At 36.7% G+C, this 22,563-nt stretch overlaps 1 protein-coding gene across 1 annotated transcript in view; it reads right to left on the bottom strand.

The window, feature by feature from the left end:
- Positions 1–21,493, bottom strand: part of LOC127512345 (B-cell receptor CD22-like) — a 57,340-nt gene extending 35,847 nt beyond the window's left edge. Inside the window, exons 1-7 of the mRNA XM_051893155.1 lie at positions 21,432–21,493; positions 8,305–8,652; positions 7,958–8,206; positions 5,690–5,944; positions 5,592–5,605; positions 5,265–5,450; positions 3,833–3,927 (exon numbers count right to left, since the gene is read on the bottom strand). Coding sequence (XP_051749115.1) covers positions 3,833–3,927; positions 5,265–5,450; positions 5,592–5,605; positions 5,690–5,944; positions 7,958–8,206; positions 8,305–8,652; positions 21,432–21,486 — 1,202 coding nt within the window. The 5' untranslated portion in view covers positions 21,487–21,493. The remainder of the gene's footprint in view (positions 1–3,832; positions 3,928–5,264; positions 5,451–5,591; positions 5,606–5,689; positions 5,945–7,957; positions 8,207–8,304; positions 8,653–21,431) is intronic.
- Positions 21,494–22,563: the final 1,070 nt, after the last annotated feature.

The raw sequence follows: 22,563 nt of genomic DNA, 5'->3' as shown, positions 1-22,563 counted from the left end.
CAGCTCTGAGATCTTCTATATGCTAAAACAATTTTTTGATACACTGATGTTTGTCCAATCAAATGCTCTGATGAGTGAGAAAGTCCCTCCCCTAAACCACCTGACACTGACTAGACAGTACAAAATTAGTAATTCATGTTCAAGACTGACATAACGAAAAACTATTGGATATTTTTAAAATGGACAAGCCCATTGACACGCCTCACCCAAACTTCCTGTTTCAAAAGGAAATACATCAATATAGTGTAATGGGTAGTATTCATATTATTCATCACAGACATTAATACTGAGAGTTGATACAGTTATAGTTCTGTTCAACAGATAAAGTAATTTTGGTTTAACAGTATTAATTGTTTTAAAGTAATTTTAGTTAAACATTATTTTTTTTTATTGTTTTATTTTGTAATGTTTATAATAGAGCCGTTAGTCTGAAATCGATGCTTTATTATAGTGAAGTTTAGAGCAGATTCGTTTATCTGAGATCGATTGCTCATGTCAAGCTCTCTCACGGTATCGCGAGAGTTCCTCCATGCGGGCGAACGTTATCAGGTGAGATCGCGAGAGTTGGCTCATACGAGTAAACGCCACTCATTATGTGTTGTGATCTTTCTCCGTTTATTCTCAGGTAACGGATCACTAAAGTTAGTATAAATCATTTAGAAAACGAGTTTAAATGTTGATGACATGTGTATGTTTTATTTGAAAGTGTAAAAGTTTATTTTGAGTGTGTTAGTGCGTGATTATGCGCGGATTACATGGTAGTTGGGCCTAACGCGTGGTTGCGGGATGTTAATATGGTTTTCGCCATGTGGAAAAGCTAAAAGGCTTTTATATAGTTTGTATTACGTTTCATACTGTTTATTGTCGTAACTGTTTACGAGTTATGTAAGAATGTACGCATATTCATGTTTATTCACTGATGGTGAAAAGAAGGAGAAATGTTTAGAGAACTTTGTGCGTATGGTTACAAGTTAATGTATATATATTACTGTGATCAACTTGTATGTTAATATGAGTCATGTGTGTTTAACATGAAAATATACGAGTAAACGCCATCAATGGAAAACATCACTCATTATGTGTTATGATCTTTCTCCGTTTATTCTCAGGCGTAACAATAGCACAGAAAACTGCTCATTTATTGCTCATTATGGGGTCTTTGAAAATAAAATTACATTTAAAAATATGTAATTAAACAGAGACTCACCGTGAATCATGAGCAGAAAGATCAGAGGAAGAGCAGGAGCCATTCTGACCAACATCAGCATAAAATATATCTATAATACATCATAAATCATCACTCATATACTCATAAACAGTGTATGTTCATCACTCTAAACAGCTCTTAGTGTTAGTAAGATCTTTGAACATCTGAAGATTATTAATGCTCAACATCAGTGTGTGTAAATGAACTGATCGTTAGATGTACAGAAGATATTTCTCATGTCAGGAATCATGTGTTATATGAGCTTCATCTATAGAAATAATCAACATCACTGAACTAAACCTAATGAAAGAAAAATAATGATCTTTTTCTTTAAATTAATTTAAATACATTTACCATGAAGACGTTTAGAGAACAGGATTGAGTAACCAGATGTTCTGCTGGATATTTCACACCTATTGTGAAGGTTAGTTGACGTTTTTGCACTCAGAAAGAGAAACTCTTTTTCCTCTTTTGTCTGTCGACATCTTTCATTCCTGTGTCACGTGATTAATGCTTCTGCACAACAGTGACGTCCATGAGAGGCAAGCAGGTGATCAGATAGATGATTTACTTACTAAAGTTCAGAACTTAGACACATATTTTGAAGCCCAGATGAGTTTTAATTAACAAATGCCAGAGGAGGCATTAAAGCGAACAGGGACTGAAGAAACGAGACGCAGGAATGGATGAGTTCAGAATTAAAATACAAACATATGGAGTTTGAACACAGTACAGGATAAAACAACATACACTTGAAGATGAATAATTGTGATTATTTTTTTTTTTAATTATTATTAAATGCTTGAAAGAACAGTAACAATTGTCATATCATAACAATAACACAGTAGCCAGAGTCCAACAGTCTTTCAGTCCAGATTAAGTGCCCAGTCATGAATGAATGATTGTGATTGACAGGTGACGCTCATCAAGGTTGATGTCAGTAGCAGGAGATGGTGACCTCTGGTGGTAGTTTGAGAGTTTGAACAAATGAGATGATCACAAATAAAACTGATCAAGTTACAGAAACGCAAAAGACAGAATAACAGAAGCTGATTGAGCACTTTGAGACCATTATAGTGCTCAATCAGCTTCTGTTATTCTGTCTGCGCGGGAGGGGGTCACAAGTTGTTTTGTTTGAGGAAAAACATGAAAATGAAAATTTGATTTAGTTGATCAGCATTTAGATGGTTTATTCTGTAATCGATCTGGCAACAGTACATCGTTTTTCTTGGACGAGCACTTTCAAGAAGATAAACCGCTCATAAGCGTTATGTTTCTCCTCAAACGACAAGGAAATTAATATTTATGTTAATATTAGGAAGCAAATCCCCACACTCGTCCTCGTGAACGGCTCGGGTATTCCTACAGTTTATGTGGAGCGCGGCGGTATCCTGGAGGGTTTGTTCATTTACACAGAAGCACATACTGATAGAAAAACGGGGATAATAACGTTGTACTAAAATGATTTAATACGTATTTGTTTTAAATAATAAAATATTGTTAAACATAAAAATGATTATGGCATATTTTTTTAAAAATTCAGGTCTTCTTGGGTCCATTCTGTAAAAGCACATGTGTTTTAAATTACCCGAGACCCGAGGCTCCTATATGAGACCGAACCGTATCCGAGGCCATCGTCAAAGTTTTGGACCCGAAGTCGACTCGTGAAGACATCTAGTATCCACCACTGAACATCACTCTGACTCACGGTTACAAGACAACGATGTACTACAAACGGAAAAGTTTTCCCTTTGTGTTTTTTTTTTTTTTTTTTCCGTACATAAAACTATCTTATTAAAATAATTCCTGTTCACACGGATCCACAAAAACAATTAAAAACGCAGTATTATTCATGCCTTATCAGTTGGCGATGTCAGAAACATTACGCGCCTAGACTGAACACGTAACACACGTGCATGACGTGACTGTTTTAACAAATTCATGTTTTTGTAGTTTACACGGAGATGATAACAGTATTGTTTTCAAAAACGTGCACTTTGAAACCCCTTTTTCAAAAGTTTGCGTTTTCAGTACCCCAAAAACATCATTGTCGTGTAAATGAACGGCCAAAACGCATAAAAAGTTTTCAGTTTTTAGTCATGTCGTGTAAATGACCCCTTAATTTTAGCATTTATGTTTATATATTTTTACACAGTGACAATTCACCAGCTTTTAACTTTCAGTTAATTCCTGTGTTACATCATGTTTCTTCAACTATAAAGAAATAAACAACTTTAGTGACTCAGCACTGATAATCCCTGTCAATCATATGTGGCTCCGCCCACAGAGCTCAGGATTGGTTCCTTCATGCTCCGCCTCTTACTGCAGCATCTTCCTGTTGATCTGAACAAACAATAAGATGAAGAAAGACTGACTGAAGTTCATCAACAACATTATAAAACCTTTCACAAGATCCACAAAACAATCACACTAGTGCTGAAGAGAGTTTTATTGATTATATTGAGAAGAGCTGCAGGTTCAGACACTCACTGATGGATTCTCATGTTTAGAAAAGCTCTGAGGATCAAGAGTCCTGCAGGAGTCTTCAGGAGCTCTGGAATGAACCGTCTGTGTGAAAGAGAGAGAGAGATCGGTCATGTGATCATCTGTGATGGATCATCTGACTGTGCCATCTCACTTACTGTGATTGTGTCGTACAGGTCAGAGGTCATGGACTTGAGATCAAGAGCTGTATATGTGTCTTCACTGGGATCAGAGACCTACAGGAGAGACAGAAGGACTTACATCACAAAATATCACAATAATAAATATATAATAATAAAAATATGGTCAATGATAAATTTAGGAATATACACGTTTTTATAGAAACACTAAAAAATACAAGAAAAAAGATCTTTTCTGTCATTTTTAAAGTGGGTTTCTGAAACTTATGCATGCAGTAATGTCAGTAGTACACAATTGAGTCATTGGTTTTCTGAAAAAACGACTAAGTCTGCACATTTTAAGATACTGCACAAGATGTGAATAAATGTAACTCCTACACTTGCTGGGGTGGATAGGCCTACTTCATATTCAACGAAATAAAATGCACATAAAACGTGATGGAAACAAATGTAGAGAAGAAACTTCTAGTAAATTTATTACAAAACATGTGCATCAAAAAAGTATGTAACGGAATAATTAATTCATAACTGGAATAATCTTCGGACTCATCGCATCTGAAATTATGCTATGATCATTCTGAAATTCCAAAGCCAGAGTCGAATCGGTCGAATTCAAAAGTAGACTGTGTTGAAAAGCCGTTTTTTGACATTTTTTGAAATAGATCCGCAATGCAAAGTCAAAATGATGGAGGGGCGCATATACTGTACTGTAGTGCTGTTGTCATTCCTAGAAATGTTTTTTTTTTTTTTTTTTACCATTTTTGTCTGCATATTAGTGATAATATCTTATTCATATTAAAGTCCTGGGACTCATTCACATAAGAAGCACATCCCCTCCACCCCCCGCGAAACCGAGGGGGGCCCGTAAATTTTTTTTGCATATGGGCCCGGGGCTGACTTGCTACGCCACTGAAATTGACTAAAAACTTGCCAAAGCCATTCACAACTATCCAATAAAGTCTTTTTTTTTTATTTATTTTTTTTTTTCGATTTTTTAATATTATAGTACAAACTGGTTGCTGACTGGATTGTGACTTTGAGAAGGTTTGAATCCCGTCGGTCTGTACAGTTACAGTCTGAAACACAGATGCTGATGTGAAGTCATGTTGAGATGATTTACCTGTTTCACTGTGAGATCTTCAGTTTGACCATCCCTTCGTTTCCTCCTGCTATAATGACAGACATTAACAGCATATGGACTCTATTAAATTAAGATAAAATATGAATGTTGTTTTTAAAGATGACTAATAATTCAAAATACAACTAAGCCATTAGCTACATTAGATCAAAAGTGAACTTATTCAATACAAAACTGAACTTATACAATCACTGCAGGTTTTTTTATTGAGCTCACATTATAAACAGGATGATGGTGATGATGATGGTGATGAATAATCCTCCAGATGTCGCTGCGATCACAATCACATTCCTACCAGCACCATGATGAACTGAAAGAGGAAGATCATCATGATTAACTCTCCAAACTGATGAATGATGTGAAGATACAGGAGTGTGTTAATAAAAGCTTCACCTGTGACAGTTACAGCGTCTGATCTCTGAGATCCATGTTGATTGTGAGCCTGACAGTAGAAGCGTCCACTCTGTAGTGCACTGAAACTCTGTCCAGATCCAACAGCTGAGCTTTCATTCTCCTTAAACCATCTGAAGTTCAGAGCAGGAGGGTTTGAATCACTGCTGCAGATCAGAGTCACTGAATCTCCTGACACTATTTCACCAGATCCAGTTATCAACACTGAGACGTTCCTGGGAGGATCTAAAACGGAAAAAGAAAAGAAATTATATTCATGTTTGGTATTGTTAATCCACTAGTTTGTTTGTTGAACCATCATTAACTCACACATGACGTTTAAGGTCACAGCATCAGAGTATTTCTCTCCATGTTCATTGATGGATCTGCACTTGTATTCTCCACTGTCATCAGAGCTGATCTTTGAGATGTTGTAGATTCTTCCAGATCCTACAAACGTTCCTCCTTTAAACCAGCTGATTTCTGCAGGAGGGTTTGAATCACTGCTGCAGTTCAGAGTCACTGAATCTCCTGACACTACTTCACCAGATGGACTGATGGACACTGAGACGCTCTTTGGAGGGTCTAGCACAGAAAAAATACAAAAACACTAACAATCAAAGTATATTAAGGTTTCACAAACTTATAAATCATGCTCCAATAATTTATGATCTGTGATGGAGATCACAGGATTCACAAGAGGATCAACAGGAGAAATATGTAACCCTCAAGCAGCCTTCGTATAGCAGCCCTTAACTGTACCTTCATGGACAAATTTGGGCATGTTATATTGAATGTATCTACCTCTGAAAGCACCATATTTGTATGTAAAATATGCTTATTTCTATGTCGTATTTAATAATTAATATCTTGCAGTAGGACTTTGACCTCACTTTTAAGTGTGTGTGTGTGTGTGTGTGTGTGTGTGTGTGTGTGTGTGTGTGTGTGTGTGTGTGTGTGTGTGTGTGTGTGTGTGTGTGTGTGTGTGTGTGTGTGTTTTGCACAGTGACTGGCATACTTTTTTTTTAAAAATTGCTCAGTTATTGGCTTATTCGATTCATTTGTTCATTTATACGAGTGACTGTTTTTTATTTGACAAAATAAAAAAAATAAAAAATTGTGTGTGAGAGAGTGTTTGCCACAATGAGAATGTTGTAAAGGCTCACCCCTTTATTTGTATGTATGATCTTAAAAACCTTAAAAAAGACAAACTTAAAAAAGTATCCAAGTCTTGTACTGCTCAGATTAAGGAAAGTATTTAAAAAAAATAAAAAAATATTTGCCCACATTTGCCCTGAAGGCTGCTTGAAATTAAATATGACTCTATTCCTGCTGAAAGCCTCCAAGTACCAGATAAAATAATGTAATGTATAATCAGTATATATTTATTTATCCAATGAACATATATGCATTTATATTTGGTACCAAAATACTAGATTTGAGAGGTGATCATTTTTAAAAAAGCATCTGTAATTGATTAACATTGATTCAAATTTACTGATCATTTATCAGAAGAAAAACAAACAAACAAACAAACAAACAAACAAAAAACCCGTCTATTTATACTAATTGGAAATAGCCCATCTTGTTGGCATAGGCTATTTACACTAACTCCACCCACCAATGTCTGGTTTGGCTAGAGAAAATTAAAAGAGACGCCCGCTACACGACAGCCGCAGTGCTGTAGAGAGAGTAAGACACGTGGAAGTAACTTCTGACGCAACTGACCAGACTTTTGCTCACTCTTCTCCCTTTTCTCATCACATATTAGATCGGAAAGGCATTTATTTTCAATAAAAATGAAGAAAATATTTAAAAAAATGGAAATAGAGGTAGGTGTAAGGAGGACTTTATTGTCCCAATAGGGTGGCATCCATTTAATAATTTTAATAAATATAAGGAAACACTTTATTTTGATGGTCCGCTTTAGACATTCTGCTAACTATAAGAAACTTTGCAACTTCATGTCAACTAACTCTCATTACAGTATTAGTAGACAGTTAGTAGGTTAGGTGTCCGGGTTTGGGTTGAATATGTTGAAATATAGTTGCAAAGTTACTTATAGTTAGCAGAATGTCTAAAGTGAACCATCAAAATAAAGTGTAACCAAATATAATCATTTACACACTTTTGCATCCTGTAATGTACAACAACACTGAGGGGCAAATAGTGTCCAGCACTATTTACAAGTATAAATAGTATCTAACTATTTGCACGTATTGCATAGAAAATACTGCTAGTTTTACATTATGTAAATGAAATCTATTGCTATTTTTACTTATTGTAAAGATCAAATCACTGAGAAAATGCTGCTATTGTCACTTAGTGTAAATAGACTCTATTGCTATTTAAACTTGCAAATAGTTGCTGAACAATATAGTCCTAAACCAGGGATGGGCAACTTCAGTCCTGGAGAGCCACTGTCCTACAGTTTAGCTCCAACCCTGATAAAAACTCACCTGTCTGTAGCTTTCTAGTCATGTTGTAGACCTTTAGATGGTTCAGGTGTGTTTGGAGCTAAACTCTGCAGGACTGATATTGCCCATCCCAGTCCTAAACTCTGCTAGCTTTTCAACTTAAACAAGATCAAATACTCACACATGACATTGAGCTCAACAGCAGGAGAGATGTGATTGTGTCTGTGTACAGCACAGCTATATCTGCCTGCATCCTCTCTTCTGACTGACTGCAGCAGGAGTTCATTGTTTCTGTCTCTTCTCTCAGTTAATGGCTGTGAGTTTCTGTACCAGATGAATGTTGCTCTGTCAGTCAGATTACAGCTGCTTTTACATGTCAGACGGACTGAATCTCCCTCTGTCACTCTCTCAGGAGACTCCACCTGAAGATCTGAACACAACACACACATTATATCTAGTGCTGCTGTCATACACTGATTATTATTCAACATAATGCACAGAAGAAGAGAGAAACCTCATGAAAGTCACCTGTGACAGCAAGAGTCACTCCTGGTTTACCAGTCCATTTACCATCAGGTTTATCAGTGATGAATCTGAAATAGTACTCGTGTGAATCCTTCAGTGTCACATGACTCAGTCTGATGGTGCAGTTCTGCTGTTTATCTCCCAGATACTGAAGCCTCTGACTGTATTCAGGGTCCTCAGACAAATCTTTAAGCTCTTCACCCTTTTTTACAGCACCTTTGGTCAAGAACACTCTCATGATCTGATATCCAGAAGGGTATGTATAAGTGCAGCTCATTATCACTGATGAGTCATTTAGTGCACAGATGTGTGAAGGACTGTAACTCACACCCCAATCAGCACTAGAAACCCCTGAAACACAGAATTCATAGAGTGAAGAAAACAGCATCTGCTTTTGTACAAAGAATGTTGGGAGGGAAATTGCTTACAGTTTCCTCTTTAGTCATTCACTCACCGTGAATGATGAGCAGAAAGATCAGAGGAAGACGAGGAGCTATTCTGACTGACATCAGAGCAACACCTACAACAAATGAACAGTGGCTTATTTCTGCTGTCATGAATCAGAAGTTTTAAACTTGATTTTAGTGTACTTTTCATAGTACATGTAAATATTATCATTAGTTCACTGCCTGTGTTGGTGGTGGTGTTTATTGAGGTTTGGTTTAAAAAAACTGTGGTTAAGCTAGTTTATCACACATTCACCATTTTCTCAAGTTCCTTTTTCCGGCTAGTGTAAATCAAGCCCCATCTACAATGCAAAGTGCACCTTATACACATGACAAAACACACACAATCCTGCTCTAATCGCTGATCAATAGTCAGCATTTGCAATTGTTCTATTACACCTACAAGCAAAACATGGCCAAACATTAAACACTTACACAACCACTACAATAAAAGAAGCAGAAAAACAAATATTAAAGAAAAATCTATTAATTTCATCATGTTTGTCCTCAAATAAATGTCTTTCCGGCTGAAGACCAGCTAGAATTTTAAACACCGGTTTATGCTGTTAGACCACTAAATGATAAAGCATTTTAACCAAAGCTGCATTTACTCACTGAGCTCAGAAATCATGTTAAATACATCATTAAACAACATTTTTTCTAAAAAAAAAAAAAAAAAAATCCAAATCGAGGTCTACAGCTCTACTAGAAAGATATAGGCGGTGAATTTGATGAAGGTTGGAGCTAAACTCTGCAGGGAAGTGGATTTCGAGGGCCAGAGTTACATCTTAATATACTGTATATATCAGCTTCATGTTTTCACATTTTCCACCGTATGCTAAAATACTTTCAATTTTCATTCCAATCTACACTCCATACCCCACAATTACAACACAAACAGCAGCTTTGAACATTTTTCAAAACAGAGTCATTCACACCATTAAAAAATACAGTTAATTTAATAGAAAGCTATTTGATGATAATGAATCTAAAGAACGATTAGTAAATTATGCTCTTACCTTTTTTGCCAGCACTAAAATGACCAGGTTGAAACAGCACTGGGTTTCTCACACTCTGAAACACATGTGGTTAAAACCTCTGTGGTCTAATTCATGACACTTCACCTAGTGCTGGTTTAGTTTATCAAGTCAAAAGAGTAACATCACAGAGAACACATCAGACTAAACACATAAAATAAAAGTTAAACTGAGAGAATCTCTACACCGGTTCACAGAGGTGCTCATGTTATAATGTTTTCAAACTTATCTGCATCTTCCTAAAGAACCAAGAAAATAATTGCTCGATTGGGTATTTGATAAACTATTAACTCAGGGGCCACTTAAATGACACCTTTCTGAAAACCGAAGACTTTTAATGCATTCTTGCCATTCATTTACGTGTTTAGTCTTTTGAATGTGTATGTGCGTAGACACTTGGTCTTTTTTATAAACTGATATTGCCAAATTACTTGTCTGGCCCGCATAATAGAGAAAAATTAGTCGTGTCCACGGATCTATGCAAACTGAAATCAATTTGATAACGTTTTCTCTATACATAAGGAAAGAAAAGGTAATAGGGGACAGCAAGTTCTTATATAAACAATAAGAACTTCCTGATTAAGTACTAGAATATTACAGATGCTTCCTCTGAATGTCTAAACATCAATCTTATGAGATCTTCTAAGCTTATTTTTCTAATAGTGACCTTCATAGTGTCTGATTCTCTGTTGTCTCTAACTGTAAATATAGTCATAGATACAGTTTTTTATCCATATATTTGTATTTAACTTGTCCAACTTTGAACTAGCAGCATCTTTCAGTGTGACCCTTGTGAGAGACGGGCCATTTCCGAAATCGTCCCCTTTACCCTTTCACTATTCACAATGCAAAAGCATTGGCATATAACTTTCCTCCCATCTTGTATACAGTATATTTTTCATCTCGTGTCCCTTTAGGTGCTCAGAAGTAAGCAGTAACCCCCAGGCCTGTTAAAATACTCACACTTGCGGTCTTTGCACTTGATCACTTGTCTACTAACATGACGTATTTCCTGTATTTGGCCCAAGTGTTCTAGTAGGTGTGAAGATTGCAAGTGTGTGTAGAGCTTTTGATAACCTGATGTACAAATGCAAAGTGTTTACACAGTTTTATTTTGATTACAATATCTAAATTAACTTAGAGTGGAATGTTTTCCTCAACATTTTGGGACATGAACATGAACATGAAGCATGATGGTGTTTGAGTGTTTGTAAAGGGCACTGAGTGTTGACGTTTTTCACAACTGGGACAGTCTTGTGCACTTCCTGTCACATGCAAACGCTCTCAAATAGCCACGACCTCAAGAGTGGGTGTTTGGACAGGCCAACCGTAGTCCACTTGAAAGACGATGGAGCACCATTTTCTGAAGTTGCTTCCTCTGGCTGAGGAATGATTTCAGAACACATCCATGGACAGACGAGTGGTGACGTATAGATGATGCTGATGAACTGTGAATATCTCAAGGAGGTAAAGTAAATATCTTAAGAATGTCTATATAATATCTACAAGCTATCCGTTAGCATTCCCATTCATCTCAAATGACATTTGTTTGGCTGACTGACACGCACTCAGACCTGAAGTACCAGCTCTTTAAGCTCACATGCAGCAGATGTAGATGAGGAAACATTAGGGTGAAACTAGAGTAATATATCTGAAGTTCTTCCTGTAGACGGCGCTAGCGCTGCGTTGCTTTATTCATTGATTATGATTAGACTAGTGACGTGAGAGTTCATTTATGAAATGATTTTGCACACCGAGGACATCTGCTGACCAAACAAAGACAAAGCTGACAAGCAAAGGAAAGACAGGCTGAATATTCTAATACAATATCCTTTACAATTTTCATAATATGTATAACTCACTGTGATGTTTTTATATACACTAGAACAGTGTATTTTTCTTTTTTAAAAAAAAACAAAAAAAAAAAAAACAAGCAAATTTATTTCACAAAAATTGTTGACACACCAATTGTTATTGGTACTTTACTTTTATTTCATGTCTTTCTAACTGACAACGTAGTCTCAGCCTCAGACGTCACACCCACAGACCGTTGGCTGAACGTTTGATGCATATGGCACACTTAACCGGTGTTGTGCTGTATATATTGTGAATATATCTGTTGTGTTCGTTGTAACTAGAAGTTGACATAATTTTCACATCTGTAACTGTCATACTGACGGTCATCAGACAAACGTTCCGGTCCGGAGATATTCCTTCAGTGTCACATGACTCAGTCTGATGGTGCAGTTCTGCTGTTTATCTCCCAGATACTGAAGCCTCTGACTGTATTCAGGGTCCTCAGACAGATCTGGATACTCTCCATTATCTTTTACAGGGCCTTTGGTCCAGAACACTCTCATGATCTGATGTCCAGTAGGGTATTTATAAGTGCATCTCATTATCACTGATGAGTCCTTTAGTGCACAGATGTGTGAAGGACTGTAACTCACACCCCAATCAGCACTAGAAACCCCTGAAACACAGAATTCATGTTGTCATAAAACAGGTTGTTCCAATCCTTGATTCTGATTGGTTGAGCCGGGTTCAAAGCCGATGTAAATTACTCTACAAACATACACCTGTTATTTATTTACTTTTTTTAAACATAGATTTTTTTTAAGGACTAACGTTAATAAGCCCTGTGAAGTCGTGGTTTACAGTGAATTTAGTACAGCTAAGGTTAGTGGTGTTGTTAGGCACAACGTGAAGCAGAGTTTACATGGTTTGTTTTTTTCACACAGAAGTCACTCACTGCAGGAAATAGTATAAGCTAATCTTCTCAGAATAGTGAGTGTGATAAAAGATGAAGGAAGTTGCAGAAATGAACTCAAAGACAAGTGAAAACAGAACAAGGAAGTTAATCAAGAACATGCTGCATTATCAAATAATCAAATACGTTAATTAGGACTAAGAAAATAATCAATGTTGATTTAAAAAAATCAATAATATCAAAAATGGGAGTTTGTGGATTTAAGTTTATGTCTATCAGCTCTGAGATCTTCTATATGCTAACAAAATTGCTAACTGCCCTTTTGACATATAAACCTCTACAATATCTCCACACTGTCTTCTGAGAAGCCAAAAATATTGATGATCTGGTGATACGCTGATGTTTGTCCAATCAAATGCTCTGATGAGTGACAAAGTCCCTCCCCTAAACCACCTGACACTGACTAGACAGTATAAAATTAGTCATTCATGTTCAAGACTGACATAACGAAAAACTATTGGATGTTTATATAATGGACAAGCCCATTGACACGCCTCACCCAAACTTCCTGTTTCAAAAGGAAATACATCAATATAGCACAGAAAACTGCTCATTTATTGCTCATTATGGGGTCTTTGAAAATAAAATTACATTTAAAAATATGTAATGAAACAGAGACTCACCGTGAATCATGAGCAGAAAGATCAGAGGAAGAGGAGGAGCCATTCTGACCAACATCAGCATAAAATATATCTATAATACATCATAAATCATCACTCATATACTCATAAACAGTGTATGTTCATCACTCTAAACAGCTCTTAGTGTCAGTAAGATCTTTGAACATCTGAAGATTATTAATGCTCAACATCAGTGTGTGTAAATGAACTGATCATTAGATGTACAGAAGATATTTCTCATGTCAGGAATCATGTGTTATATGAGCTTCATCTATAGAAATAATCATCAGTTTTTATTTAAGTATGAATGTGTTTGTCTTACCGTGTTGAAGCTCATCAGATCAACAGCAACCAAATGACTGACTGTTTTAACTCAAGCACTTTAGCTTCACAGTGAAGGACTTTCTGTGGTTAACACTGTTTATTAATGACCAGTGCTGGAAATATCAGTGTCCCTCCCTCAACATGAGAACAACATCACTGAAACTAAACCTAATTAAAGAAAAATAATTATCTTTTTCTTTAAGTTAATTTAAATACATTTACTATGAAGATGTTTAGAGAACAGGATTGAGTAACCAGATGTTCTGCTGGATATTTCACACCTATTGTGAAGGTTAGTTGACGTTTTTGCACTCAGAGAGAGAAACTCTTTTTCCTCTTTTGTCTGTCGACAATTTTCATTATTGTGTCACGTGATTAATGCTTCTGCACAACAGTGACGTCCATGAGAGGCAAGCGGGTGATCAGATAGATGATTTACTTACTAAAGTTCAGAACTTAGACACATATTTTGAAGCCCAGACGAGTTTTAACTACTTAACAAATGCCAGAGGAGGCATTAAAGCGAACAGGGACTGAAGAAACTAGAGACGCAGGAATGGATGAGTTCAGAATTAAAATACAAACATATGAAGGAGTTTGAACACAGTACAGGATAAAACAACATACACTTGAAGATGAATAATTGTGATTTTTTTTTTTTTGTTATTATTATTAAATGCTTGAAAGAACAGTAACAATTGTCATCATTGTCATATCATAACAATAACACAGTAGCCAGAGTCCAACAGTCTTTCAGTCCAGATTAAGTGCCCAGTCATGAATGAATGATTGTGATTGACAGGTGACGCTCATCAAGGTTGATGTCAGTAGCAGGAGATGGTGACCTCTGGTGGTAGGGGGGGGGGGGTCACAAGTTGTTTTGTTTGAGGAAAAATATGAAAATGAAAATTTGATTTAGTTGATCAGCATTTAGATGGTTTATTCTGTAATCGATCTGGCAACAGTACATCGTTTTTCTTGGACGAGCACTTTCAAGAAGATAAACCGCTCATAAGCGTTATGTTTCTCCTCAAATGACAAGGAAATTAATATTTATGTTAATATTAGGAAGCAAATCCCCACACTCGTCCTCGGGTATTCCTACAGTTTATGTGGAGCGTGGCGGTATCCTGGAGGGTTTGTTCATTTACACAGAAGCACATACTGACAGAAGAACGGGGATAATAACGTTGTAATAAAATGATTTAATACGTATTTGTTTTAAATAATAAAAAATATTGTTAAACATAAAAATGATTATGGCATATTTTTAAATAATTCAGGTCTTCTTGGGTCCATTCTGTAAAAGCACATGTGTTTTAAATTACCCGAGACCCGAGGCTCCTATATGAGACCGAACCGTATCTGAGGCCATCGTCAAAGTTTTGGACCCGAATCCTCTCGAGTCTCTGGTCAGATCTCTGGTTTTCAGATCCAAGTCGACCCGTGAAGACATCTAGTATCCACCACTGAACATCACTCTGACTCACGGTTACACGACAACGATGTACTACAAACGGAAAAGTTTTTCCTTTGTGTGTTTTTTTTTTTTTTTTTTTTGCGTACATAAAACTTATCTTATTAAAATAATTCCTGTTCACACGGATCCACAAAAACAATTAAAAACGCAGTATTACTCATGCCTTATCAGTTGGCGATATCAGAAACATTACGCGCCTAGACTGAACACGTAACACACGTGTGCATGACGTGACTGTTTTAACAAATTAAAAATGTTTTTGTAGTTACACAGAGATGATAACAGTATTGTTTTCAAAAACGTGCACTTTGAAACCCCTTTTTCAAGTTGCGTCATTGTCGTGTAAATGAACGGCCAAAACGCATAAAAAGTTTTCAGTTTTTAGTCATGTCGTGTAAATGGCCCCTTAATTTTAGCATTTATGTTTATATATTTTTACACAGTGACAATTCACCAGCTTTTAACTTTCATTTAATTCCTGTGTTACATCATGTTTCTTCAACTATAAAGAAATAAACAACTTTAGTGACTCAGCACTGATGATCCCTGTCAATCATCTGTGGCTCCGCCCACAGAGCTCAGGATTGGTTCCTTCATGCTCCGCCTCTTACTGCAGCATCTTCCTGTTGATCTGAACAAACAATAAGATGAAGAAAGACTGACTGAAGTTCATCAACAACATTATAAAACCTTTCACAAGATCCACAAAACAATCACACTAGTGCTGAAGAGAGTTTTATTGATTATATTGAGAAGAGCTGCAGGTTCAGACACTCACTGATGGATTCTCATGTTTAGAAAAGCTCTGAGGATCAAGAGTCCTGCAGGAGTCTTCAGGAGCTCTGGGATGAACCGTCTGTGTGAAAGAGAGCGAGAGATCGGTCATGTGATCATCTGTGATGGATCATCTGACTGTGACGTCTCACTTACTGTGATTGTGTCGTACAGGTCAGAGGTCATGGACTTGAGCTCAAGAGCTGTATATGTGTCTTCATTGGGATCGGAGATCTACAGGAGAGGCAGAAGGACTTACATCACAAAATATCACAATAATAAATATATAATATTAAAAATATGGTCAATGATAAATTTAGGAATATACACGTTTTTATAGAAACACTAAAAAATACAAGAAAAAAGATCCCTGACAATGTTCAAAGTAAAGGGTTTTTTCATGGGATGCCGTACGCTTTTCTTGACTTCAAATTCAAGCCACAGGACAGAGATTAGACCATGTTTTTGACCACATAAAACATAAATCAATGATAAATGATTGTAGGTGAATGAAGTCATCTCTGATTGGTCAGTGTCGTGGCAGCCATGTATCTTGTACAAAACCCTTAATGGTCTGAGTCATCATAAATGTGACAGTAAATTATCATTAAAAACTCAACCAGATTGGATAATTTGACCAGTGGCGTAGCGTCTGGGCATGCAAGGTATGCACGTGCATATGGGCCCGGCGGACTGGGGGCCCACTATTACGGGCTTAACCCCAAAGTATACTTCAGTCGTCCGCGCACCATCCGCATCGCGAAATTTTCATCATCAGGAGGGTTCGCGGACGTCCGCACTCCCCGTCCGCGTGCAGCCCAGTTTTTGTGATGGCACGGACAGTGTGTGTACTGTACAACAGCCCATGCGAGAGTGAATTGAGTGCTTGAAAAAAAAAAAGTCCACTAGATAGTGCGCAGTGCACACGCCGAACGCGTCTTTCTGCAGCCAAATACTTTCAAAGGCTCGCACACGCGTCTGTGCGCGAGACAGAACCCGTGTACGTATGATCAGAAAAATGAAGTATAATAGAAATAATGTTGCAAATAACTCGCTATAGCCTATCTATGTTAAATGTACTGAAAATCATTAAGAATCTTAATAAATGGACCATAAAATGGTCCATGCCATGTCTTAGCGATGATCTATTGTATTTGACCGGTATTCGCTTTTCTGTCATTTTTAAAGTGCAAATCATGTCATTTTAAAGTGTCGAATTCAAAAGTAGACTGTGTTGAAAAGCCGTTTTTTGACATTTTTTTAAAAATAGATCCGCAATGCAAAGTCAAAATGATGGAGGGGCGCATATACATTATTCATATTAAAGTCCTGGGACTCATTCACATAAGACGCACATCCCCTCCACCCCCCGCGAAACCGAGGGGGGCCCGTAAATTTTTTTTGCATATGGGCCCGGGGCTGACTTGCTACGCAACTGAAATTGACTAAAAACTTGCCAAAGCCATTCACAACTATCCAATAAAGTCTTTTTTTTATATAATTTTTTTTTTTTTTTTTTCTCGATTTTTTAATATTATAGTACAAACTGGTTGCTGACTGGATTGTGACTTTGAGAAGGTTTGAATCCCGTCGGTCTGTACAGTTACAGTCTGAAACACAGATGCTGATGTGAAGTCATGTTGAGATGATTAACCTGTTTCACTGTGAGATCTTCAGTTTCACCTTCCCTTCGTTTCTTCCTGCTATAATGACATTAACAGCATATGGACTCTATTAAATTAAGAGAAAATATGAATGTCGTTTTTAAAGATGACTAATAATTATAAATACAACTGAGCCATTAGCTACATTAGACCAAAAGTGAACTTATTCAATACAAAACTGAACTTATACAATCACTGCAGGTTTTTTTATTGAGCTCACATTATAAACAGGATGATGAAGATGATGATGATGATGAATAATCCTCCAGATGTTGCTGCGATCACAATCACATTCCTACCAGCACCATGATGAACTGAAAGAGGAAGATCATCATGATTAACTCTCCAAACTGATGAATGATGTGAAGATACAGGAGTGTGTTAATAAAAGCTTCACCTGTGACAGTTACAGCGTCTGATCTCTGAGATCCATGTTGATTGTGAGCCTGACAGTAGAAGCGTCCACTCTGTAGTGCACTGAAACTCTGTCCAGATCCAACAGCTGAGCTTTCATTCTCCTTAAACCAGCTGAAGTTCAGAGCAGGAGGGTTTGAATCACTGCTGCAGATCAGAGTCACTGAATCTCCTGACACTATTTCACCAGATCCAGTTATCAACACTGAGACGCTCCTGGGAGGATCTGAAACGGAAAAAGAAAAGAAATTATATTCATGTTTTGGTATTGTTAATCCACTAGTTTGTTTGTTGAACCATCATTAACTCACACATGACATTTAAAGTCACAGCATCAGAGTATTTCTCTCCATGTTCATTTCTGGATCTGCACTTGTATTCTCCACTGTCATCAGAGCTGATCTTTGAGATGCTGTAGATTCTTCCAGATCCTACAAACGTTCCTCCTTTAAACCAGCTGAAGTTCAGAGCAGGAGGGTTTGAATCACTGCTGCAGTTCAGAGTCACTGAATCTCCTGACACTATTTCACCAGATGGACTGATGGACACTGAGACGCTCTTTGGAGGGTCTAGCACAGAAAAAATACAAAAACACTAACAATCAAAGTATATTAAGGTTTCACAGACTTATAAATCATGGTCCAATAATTTATGATCTGTGATGGAGATCACAGGATTCACAAGAGGATCTACAGGAGAAATATTTAACCCTCAAGCAGCCTTCATATAGCAGCCCTTAACTGTACCTTCATGGACAAATTTGGGCATGTTATATCACTATCTTCGCAAAAATAAAAACTATCAATTTATACTTTTTTTTAAATTTTTTTTTTTTGGGGGGGGGGGGGTATTTTTGAATGTATCTACCTCTGAAAGCACCATATTTGTATGTAAAATATGCTTATTTCTATGTCGTATTTAATAATTAATATCTTGCAGTAGGACTTTGATCTCACTTTAAAGTGTGTGTGTGTGTGTGTGTGTGTGTGTGTGTGTGTGTGTGTGTGTTTTGCACAGTGACTGGCATACTTTTTTTTTTAAAATTGCTCAGTTATTGGCTTATTCGATTCATTTGTTCATTTATGTGAGTGACTGTTTTTTATTTGACAAAAAATTGTGTGTGAGAGAGTGTTTGCCACATTGAGAATGTTGTAAAGGCTCACCCCTTTATTTGTATGTATGATCTGCATTGTGGTGGATTTATTGATTTTTATTAGACAAATTAGAAAAAAAATGCTCTGAATTATAGTATTTCCCATGCATTTCCTATGGGATCCCATTTCTGTCCACAAAGGCCAAATTAATGAGCTTTTTCCCAACCACTTAACGTCCAATTTTTATTTTAATTTGTTTGTTTGTTTGTTTTTTTTTATTTTTATGTATGTGTGTGTGTGTGTGTGTGTGTGTGTGTGTGTGTGTGTGTTCACGTGACAAACTTAAAAAAGTTAAAAAAAAATAAATAAATAAAAAAAACGTAAAAAAGACAAACTAAAAATATTTGCCCACATTTGCCCTGAAGGCTGCTTGAAATTAAATATGACTCTATTCCTGCTGAAAGCCTCCAAGTACCAGATAAAATAATGTAATGTATAATCAGTATATATTTATTTATCCAATGAACATATATGCATTTATATTTGGTACCAAAATACTAGATTTGAGAGGTGATCATTTTTAGAAATGCATCTGTAATTGATTAACATTGATTCAAATTCAAATTTACTGATCATTTATCAGAAAAAAAACAAAAACAAAAAAACATCTATTTATACTAAGTGGAAATAGCCCATCTTGTTGGCATAGGCTATTTACACTAACTCCGCCCACCAATGTCTGGTTTGGCTAGAGAAAATTAAAAGACGCCCGCTACACGACAGCCGCAGTGCTGTAGAGAGAGTAAGACACGTGGAAGTAACTTCTGATGCAAGTGATCCGACTTTTGCTCACTCTTCTCCCTTTTCCCATCACATATCAGATTGGAAAGGCATTTATTTTCAATAGAAATAAAGAAAATATTTAAAAAATGGAAATAGAGATAGGTGTAAGGAGGACTTTATTGTCTCAATAAGGCAGCATCCATTTAATAATTTTAATAAATATAAGGAAACACTTTATTTTGATGGTCCACTTTAGACATTCTACTAACTATAAGAAACTTTGCAACTACATGTCAACTAACTCTCATTACAGTATTAGACTGTTAGTAGGTTAGGTGTTCGGGTTTGGGTTGAATAAGTTGAAATGTAGATGCAAAGTTACTTATAGTTAGAAGAATGTCTAAAGTGAACCATCAAAATAAAGTGTAACCAAATATAATCGTTTACACAATTTTTGCATCCTGTAATGTACAACGACACTGAGGAGCAAATAGTATCCATCACTATTTACAAGTATAAATAATATCTAACTATTTGCACGTATTGCATAGAAAATACTGCTAGTTTTACATTATGTAAATGAAATCTATTGCTATTTTTACTTATTGTAAAGATCAAATCACTAAGAAAATGCTGCTATTGTCACTTAGTGTAAATAGACTCTATTGCTCTTTAAACTTGCAAATAGCTGTTGCTGAACAATATAGTCCTAAACCAGGGATGGGCAACTTCAGTCCTGGAGAGCCACTGTCCTACAGTTTAGCTCCAACCCTGATAAAAACTCACCTGTCTGTAGCTTTCTAGTCATGTTGTAGACCTTTAGATGGTTCAGGTGTGTTTGGAGCTAAACTCTGCAAGACTGATATTGCCCATCCCAGTCCTAAACTCTGCTAGCTTTTCAACTTAAACAAGATCAAATACTCACACATGACATTGAGCTCAACAGCAGGAGAGATGTGATTGTGTCCGTGTACAGCACAGCTATATCTGCCTGCATCCTCTCTTCTGACTGACTGCAGCAGGAGCTCATTGTTTCTGTCTCTTCTCTCAGTTAATGGCTGTGAGTTTCTGTACCAGATGAATGTTGCTCTGTCAGTCAGAGTGCAGCTGCTTTTACATGTCAGACGGACTGAATCTCCCTCTGTCACTCTCTCAGGAGACTCCACCTGAAGATCTGAACACAACACACACATTATATCTAGTGCTGCTGTCATACACTGATTATTATTCAACATAATGCACAGAAGAAGAGAGAAACCTCATGAAAGTCACCTGTGACAGTAAGAGTCACTCCTGGTTTACCAATCCATTTCACATCAGTTTTATTAGTGATGAATCTGAAATAGTACATGCGTGAATCCTTCAGTGTCACATGACTCAGTCTGATGGTGCAGTTCTGCTGTTTATCTCCCAGATACTGAAGCCTCTGTCTGTATCCAGGGTCCTTAGACAGATCTTTAAGCTCTACACCCTTTTTTACAGCACCTTTGGTCAAGAACACTCTCTTGATCTTATATCCAGTAGGGTATGTATAAGTGCAGCTCATTATCACTGATGAGTTCTTTAGTGCACAGATGTGTGAAGGACTGTAACTCACACCCCAATCAGCACTAGAAACACCTGAAACACAGAATTCATAGAGTGAAGAAAACAGCATCTGCTTTTGTACAAAGAATGTTGGGGAGGGAAATTGCTTACAGTTTCCTCTTTAGTCATTCACTCACCGTGAATCATGAGCAGAAAGATCAGAGGAAGAGGAGGAGCCATTCTGACTGACATCAGAGCAACACCTACAGCAAATGAACAGTGGCTTATTTCTGCTGTCATGAATCAGAAGTTTTAAACTTGATTTTAGTGTACTTTTCATAGTACATGTAAATATTATCATTAGTTCACTGCCTGTGTTGGTGGTGGTGTTTATTGAGGTTTGGTTTAAAAAACTGTGGTTAAGCTACTTTATCACACATTCTCCAATTTCTCAAGTTCCTTTTTCCGGCTAGTGCAAATCGAGCCCCATCTACAATGCAAAGTGAACCTTATACATGACAAAACACACACAATCATGCTCTAATCGCTGATCAATAGTCAGCATTTTCAATTGTTCTATTACACTTACAAGCAAAACATGGCCAAACATTAAACACTTACACAACCACTACAATAAAAGAAGCAGACAAACAAATATTAAAGAAAAATCTATTAATTACATCATGTTTGTCCTCAAATAAATGTCTTTCCGGCTGAAGACCAGCTAGAATTTTAAACACCGGTTTATGCTGTTAGACCACTAAATGATAAAGCATTTTAACCAAAGCTGCATTTACTCACTGAGCTCAGAAATCGTGTTAAATACATCAATAAACAACATTTCATCTAAAAAAAAAAAGAATCCAAATCTAATCAAACACAAGCTAATCGAGGTCTACAGCTCTACTAGAAAGATATAGGTGGTAAATTTGATGAAGGTTGGAGCTAAACTCTGCAGGGAAGTGGATTTCGAGGCCAGAGTTACATCTTAATATACTGTATATATCAGCTCACACCCCTTCATGTTTTCACATTTTCCACCGTATGCTAAAATACTTTCAATTTTCATTCCAATCTACACTCCATACCCCACAATTACAACACAAACAGCAGCTTTGAACATTTTTCAAAACAGAATCATTCACACCATTAAAAAATACAGTTAATTTAATAGAAAGCTATTTGATGATAATTAATCTAAAGAATGATTAGTAAATGATGCTCTTACCTTTTTTTCCAGCACTAAAATGACCAGGTTGAAACAGCACTGGGTTCCTCACACTCTGAAACACATGTGGTTAACACCTTATGTTTTAACATGTGGTCTTA

The sequence above is a fragment of the Ctenopharyngodon idella genome, chromosome 1 (assembly GCF_019924925.1).
Source record: "Ctenopharyngodon idella isolate HZGC_01 chromosome 1, HZGC01, whole genome shotgun sequence".
NCBI classification, from domain to species: Eukaryota; Metazoa; Chordata; class Actinopteri; order Cypriniformes; family Xenocyprididae; genus Ctenopharyngodon; species Ctenopharyngodon idella.
This window is presented reverse-complemented; position numbering and strand designations above follow the sequence as displayed.